This window comes from Carassius carassius, chromosome 40 (assembly GCF_963082965.1).
Source record: "Carassius carassius chromosome 40, fCarCar2.1, whole genome shotgun sequence".
NCBI classification, from domain to species: domain Eukaryota; kingdom Metazoa; phylum Chordata; class Actinopteri; order Cypriniformes; family Cyprinidae; genus Carassius; species Carassius carassius.
In genome coordinates, this window is record NC_081794.1 from 7492038 (window position 1) to 7498037 (window position 6000).

The 6000-nt window shown below is 34.0% G+C and overlaps 1 protein-coding gene across 1 annotated transcript in view; it reads right to left on the bottom strand.

Annotated features, from left to right (window-relative positions):
- Positions 1–5593, bottom strand: part of LOC132122060 (mediator of RNA polymerase II transcription subunit 24) — a 29416-nt gene extending 23823 nt beyond the window's left edge. The window contains exons 1-8 of the mRNA XM_059531929.1: positions 5426–5593; positions 5057–5205; positions 3660–3742; positions 3361–3399; positions 3193–3266; positions 2864–3087; positions 933–1044; positions 35–185 (exon numbers count right to left, since the gene is read on the bottom strand). Coding sequence (XP_059387912.1) covers positions 35–185; positions 933–1044; positions 2864–3087; positions 3193–3266; positions 3361–3399; positions 3660–3742; positions 5057–5186 — 813 coding nt within the window. The 5' untranslated portion in view covers positions 5187–5205; positions 5426–5593. The remainder of the gene's footprint in view (positions 1–34; positions 186–932; positions 1045–2863; positions 3088–3192; positions 3267–3360; positions 3400–3659; positions 3743–5056; positions 5206–5425) is intronic.
- Positions 5594–6000: the final 407 nt, after the last annotated feature.

Genomic DNA, 6000 nt, shown 5'->3' on the forward strand with positions numbered 1-6000 from the left:
CATCTGAAGTACAAACACTTTCGTCTGAAGTCACCTGCATCCTCTTTATCATCATGAGCTGCTCTACTAACGGCTGTGTCTCTCCGGTGAGGTTCATGGTTCCCTCCAGCATGATAAACGCATGGACTGAAGGGAACAATGTGTGGACCGGTGGATCACTCTGAAGACACAACATCTGAGGAATGCTACCAAAACACAAAGAATGTCACAAACACACTGATAATACCAATTCATTGGTTAGTTCCTTTGCTCTTATTATGATAAGTAACGAGATGAAATACTATACAAGAGCGATTTCACTTTAGATGAATACTGTAGTGCTGATTAAGGGTTGACTCTGTTAAAATCTCTTCTAACTATAACTTCCTAAGTGCACCGTTTAATAAAAATACGTTTCAATGATTTTGTTTTCTTTTTAAAGCAAGTTTAAATGTTTTAAAGTTTAAAAGAATCTTTGTATGTTGTCATAATGGTTCATAATATTCCTTCCAAACCAGCTTCATTGTAACTATTGTATACTAACATTTAAAATGATCATTTGTTATGTACTTATATTTCTGTAATTACATATATCATTTACAAACAATTATTTTCTTATAGGTGCACAGTAGTTATTTTAACTAACTAATACTTACGTTTAATTAATTAATTAATTAACATACATTGCCTAATATAGAGTATAACCTAATATATACATGACTTAAAGTGAGACTATGTTTCCTAGTGAGTCACAAGCATTGTGAAACTAGTCAAATTGACTAGTGGCCAAATTGAATTTGACTTAATGGCCAAATTGTGATTTTCAAATCGTTGCTTAATTTTCTAATTGGTAGCAACATCTTAGCAAACACATTGTGAGTAGTAATTTTTTTTTTAACCAGCTCTAACATAAGTGCACTTCAAATAGTGGGTCTTGAGTTCTGGATTCTCACCTCTTAACCAATGAAACACATTCTTCAAGATTTTCCTTCAGCGTCTGATTGGTCACAGCGTTGAGATTTTCTGACAACTTCAGCAAAGCTTGCTCTACATTAGTCCAGGATGCTTATGAGGCAAGACACATGGAAGTTTAAATGGCATATAATGACTATTATATTTATTATTATTTATAATGACATAACTACTTTTTTAATATTACATTGTTATTCAATAAACAATACATTTATGTGGGTAAATTATATTTATGCATGTACGTATGTCTACAAAAACTTCCGATTGGTGATGCAAACAAATTGGTAATTTGATTCCCCGAAAGAGAGCATTTAAAAGAAATGATTTGTGAACATTAGTCAGACTTTAGCGTCACACTGCTTAATAAGCTGATTCAGGACATTAAAAGGTTATTTTAGGAATGGAATACTAGATAACTACTGAATCCTGTGATGTGGACACAATTTGTTTGAAATACTTAGTAAAAAAAAAACAGCTGTGATTATGCAATAAACAGCAGTACGCTGTCGTGTCACATGGCCTCATTATGTTGCAACTGACAGAGTTGGCAGGGGTGCCTCAAAACCGAATGAGAAAATAAACCACAGTACAAAAATAAAACAAAGCCACTATTGTGAAACATGAGATTATACTGTATACATTTCTAATTTTACAGCAGTGACACTATCCAACAGTAACAGCACTGGTTAAAGTTTTACATTAAAGGAAATTCAAGGTATATCTCTGTGTCTGTGACTATCCATACACTTATGTTTACAGAGTATTTATGACTCAGAGGATCTGAAAAGAATGTGAATATTAAATACAACAACAAAATTAACATTTTATCCAATTAATTGCATGTCATGTGACCATTTACCAACATCAGATAACTGTAAACACGCAAATGGTTTGTTAAATTATTTACTTATTAACTTAAAAGTCTCAGCGGACACTTAAAGGGATAGTTAGAGGGTCAGTTAGAATTTTCTGAAGCATTGAAAATATATTTCAGTTCAAAAATAGCAAAAACTACGACTTTATTCAGCATTGTCTTCTCTTCCGTGTCTGTTGTGAGAGAGTTCAAAACAAAGCAGTTTGTGATATCCGGTTCGTGAACGAATCATTAGATGTAACCGGATCTTTTTGAACCAGTTCACCAAATAGAACTGAATCGTTTTAAACGGTTCGCGTTTCCAATACGCATTAATCCATAAATGACTTAAGCTGTTAACTTTTTTTATTTGGCTGACACTCCATCTGAGTTCAAACAAACCAATATCCCGGAGTAATTCATTTACTCAAACAGTACACTGACTGAACTGGTGTGAAGAGAGAACTGAAGATGAACAAAGAGCCGAGTCGAATGATTCGTTCGCGATCCGGATATCACAAACTGCTTTGTTTTGAACTCTCTCACAACAGACACGGAAGAGAAGACAATGCTGAATAAAGTCATAGTTTTTGCTATTTTTGGACCAAAATGTATTTTCGATGCTTCAAAATATTCTAACTGACCATCTTTGATGATGTTTTTTGATAGAGTATACAGTGCACACAGTTTCAATGGAGGGACTGAGAGCTCTCGGACTAAATCTAAAATATCTTAAACAGTGTTCCGAAGATAAATGGAGGTCTTACTGGTTTGGAACGACATGAGGGTGAGTTATTAATGACATAATTTAGATTTTTGGGTGAACTATCCCTTTTAATATTTTTGTTCAACTTACAAAAATGTTTGTGAACCCCTGCTACAGCCTATAATGTTTGATTTATGCTTTCAGTATCAAAAGATATGTTTACACAATGAACGTGCACTAAACAGGGAGAATTAAAACTATAAACAATGCTGATTAATTATATAAAACCAACAGAGTCTTTGTAAATACGTCAGATATTATTATTATAGAAACAAATCCTTAAATACACACACCTTGTTCCTCGAGGCGTGCGATGTGCACCAGGGCTCTGTTCTTGGTGCTGTGTAAGAGATTGGTCATGCGCTCCAGGCAGGCTCTCAGACTGTTTTCTAACGCAGGCAGAGCGCCAGACTCCCGTAGTCTCTCACAGTACCACGCACAGCCTTGCAGAAGCCAAACCATGGTACACAGCATGGCACGGCACAGCCCAATACACTCCTCTGCCTTACCATGGCAGCTGCAGGAGAGAAACACAAGAGAGAAAACATATTACCTACATTCTAGAAAAACTGCATCTCACTGACTCTAGGACGATGGATGTAACTGACAGGTGGATGAGCACCTGAGTCGGTTGGAGAACATGTCCATGATCTCGAGCAATGATTTGATACACAGTTCCCGTGAAAAATCATCAAACTGTAGGTGAACAAATAAAAATAGTGTGGTTATTTCAATTCAGTCAAGCAGAACTTTGCTTAAAATAAAAAATAAATAATTAAAAACCACCAACCTTGCTGATTGCAGTTAGTACACTGGAATATGACACCATCTACAGGCGGAAGAAAGAATATCATGTCATCAATATAATGCCAAAAAGTTGTGCTGGACCTATAGCGTACATACACTGACACCTAGTGGTTTCGTGACGCACAAGGTTACAATTCCTGGTGTTTTAGAAATGCACTATTAGCAAGACATTTATTATGCGAGCAAATGTGACAAATAAAAAAGCTATGATAAGTCAAGTTATATTGATGATAATGAACATGCCAAAAAAAAAAAAAAACTAATGATATGACTTGTTTTCACCTGTGAACTGATGGCATACTTCAGGTAGGACAGGATTAGAGGGTTCGGTGATGGGCCAATCATAGCCTGCTCCAGAAGAGCTTCTGTATCAGGAGAAACAGTAATCATACCTTAACAACTACATGACAGGTTACATGTATCACAGTGTTATCGAACACAGCAACTCTAGAGGGCGGCAGTTCTGTTCTGACAGGGTTATGGGCAGCAAAGAAAAAAGCATATTTATTATTTTTATTATTAGCATATCTTTATGAAATTTATCTTTTTCATTGAAATAATTTATGGTGTAATAGTTTTGGATATTTCTGAGCCCCTAGCAGTTAATGAGTATATAAAAAGGTATGAAAAATTTATGTTTTTAAAAGAAGTATTTCATGATCACCAATGCTGGATTTATTTGATTAAACAGAGTAAAAACTGTATTTTTGTGAAATATTATTACAATTGAAAATAACAGTATCCTATTAGAATATATTATTTATTCAAGTACATTTTTGCTGCTATATATGTATATATTCATACACCACATATACACACACACACACACTAATCACTTAATCGCTTCCAAAATTACTGTTTTTTTTTTTTTTTTTTTATAAAAGTGTGTGTACTGCATATATTCATTATGCATATAGAAATACATACACATGCATGTATATATTTAAAAAAAAATTGTCATGTACATTTTTTCAAAATATATGCTGTATGTGTGCGTCTCTATATATACATAATAAATATACACACTACACGCACATATATTATGTAAAAGAAAAATGGTATTTTGGATGCGATTAATCATTTGATAGCACTAACATATACATACACAATACATATATACACACATATATACATATATACGCACACACACACACACACACCCGTTGTGGGATCAGTAAGATTATTAATATTTTTTAACAAAGTTTCTTATGCTCATAAAGGCTGTATTTATTTGACCAAAAATACAGAAAAAAAAAAACTTTATTTTGTGAAATATTATTGCTAATTAAAATAACAGCTTCAACTTAAATATACTTTCAGGTATAATTTATTCCTTTGATGCAATGCTGAATTTTCAGCATTATTACTCCAGTCTTCAGTGCCACTATATCCACACACACAAACACACACACACACACACACACACACACACACACACACACACACACACACACACACACAGAGAGAGAGAGAGAGAGAGAGAGAGAGAGATAGACTGGAAGATAGATAGATAGATATATTTATTGTATGTTTAATCAAATAAAACATGCACTGCTTATAACACTGTCATGTGCATGTGTCTTCAAAATCAATTGCTCCCAAATGGCTGAGACTGGGTTGTGTATAATATGATACAGTAATTTGTCTAGTGAATATGAGGTGAAACATTTAGATATGACCTGCGAGATTGAGGTAGTCCCATGTGGCTCCTTTAGGACAGTTCTTCTTGATGTTAATGGCCCATTGATAATCACTCCAGCGCTCCTTCCACGCCTGCAGGATAGCCTGCTTCAGATTCACCACCTTCATCCTGTCTGGTTTTTAAACTCTAAACCAAAACATCAATTAATTAAAAGCATAAACTGATTTTAGAGTCACATCCTTGTGTATGAAGGGAGAAAGTCAGATATCAGCTCATGATACTAATGATCTCCAATCTCATCTCACAAAAATAACACATATTTATAGTATACAATATATAGATAACGTGTAAAATAAATATGGTAAAATGCAAATTCATTATTTCTTATTTTTAAAATCACGCTTACCACAAAATAATCCAGTTTATGCAGTAAATGAATCAGGTTTTTGTTCATTTACAATCCTCTTCCGTTCCCTTCACCCCAACGCCGCCATGTTGACTTTAAGAACGCGTGCTCTGATTGCACGAGAGTGTCTGTTTGATGCAGTACAAACCAATCCGATTGGGTCGTATGATGTAGCGTCTCTTGATTGGACAGGAGATTGTGTTACACTTTTAATTTAGAAAAAATGCTGCAAGTGTAAGGAGTTTTCAGTTTTCACTAACCATCAAATATGTTAGCCTATATATCACAAGCAATACTATATCTTGACACGACATTTTTGCGATGCTATGGTTTTCTTTGATATAAATACATATAATACATGGTGGTAATTATAATTCAGTATCAGGGTGTTAATCAAATAACATGAAATCACTGTACCACACTCTTAAAAATAAAGGTTTCCAAGTGTAGTGCTATTTTGTAAATATAACGATGTCTTTTTTTAATGTTTTACAACAATATATCAGTTATTTCTTAATTATAAATGCTCATCTATTTCTATTTGGGTTCATCTGAACGATTTCAGTTCCTTGATT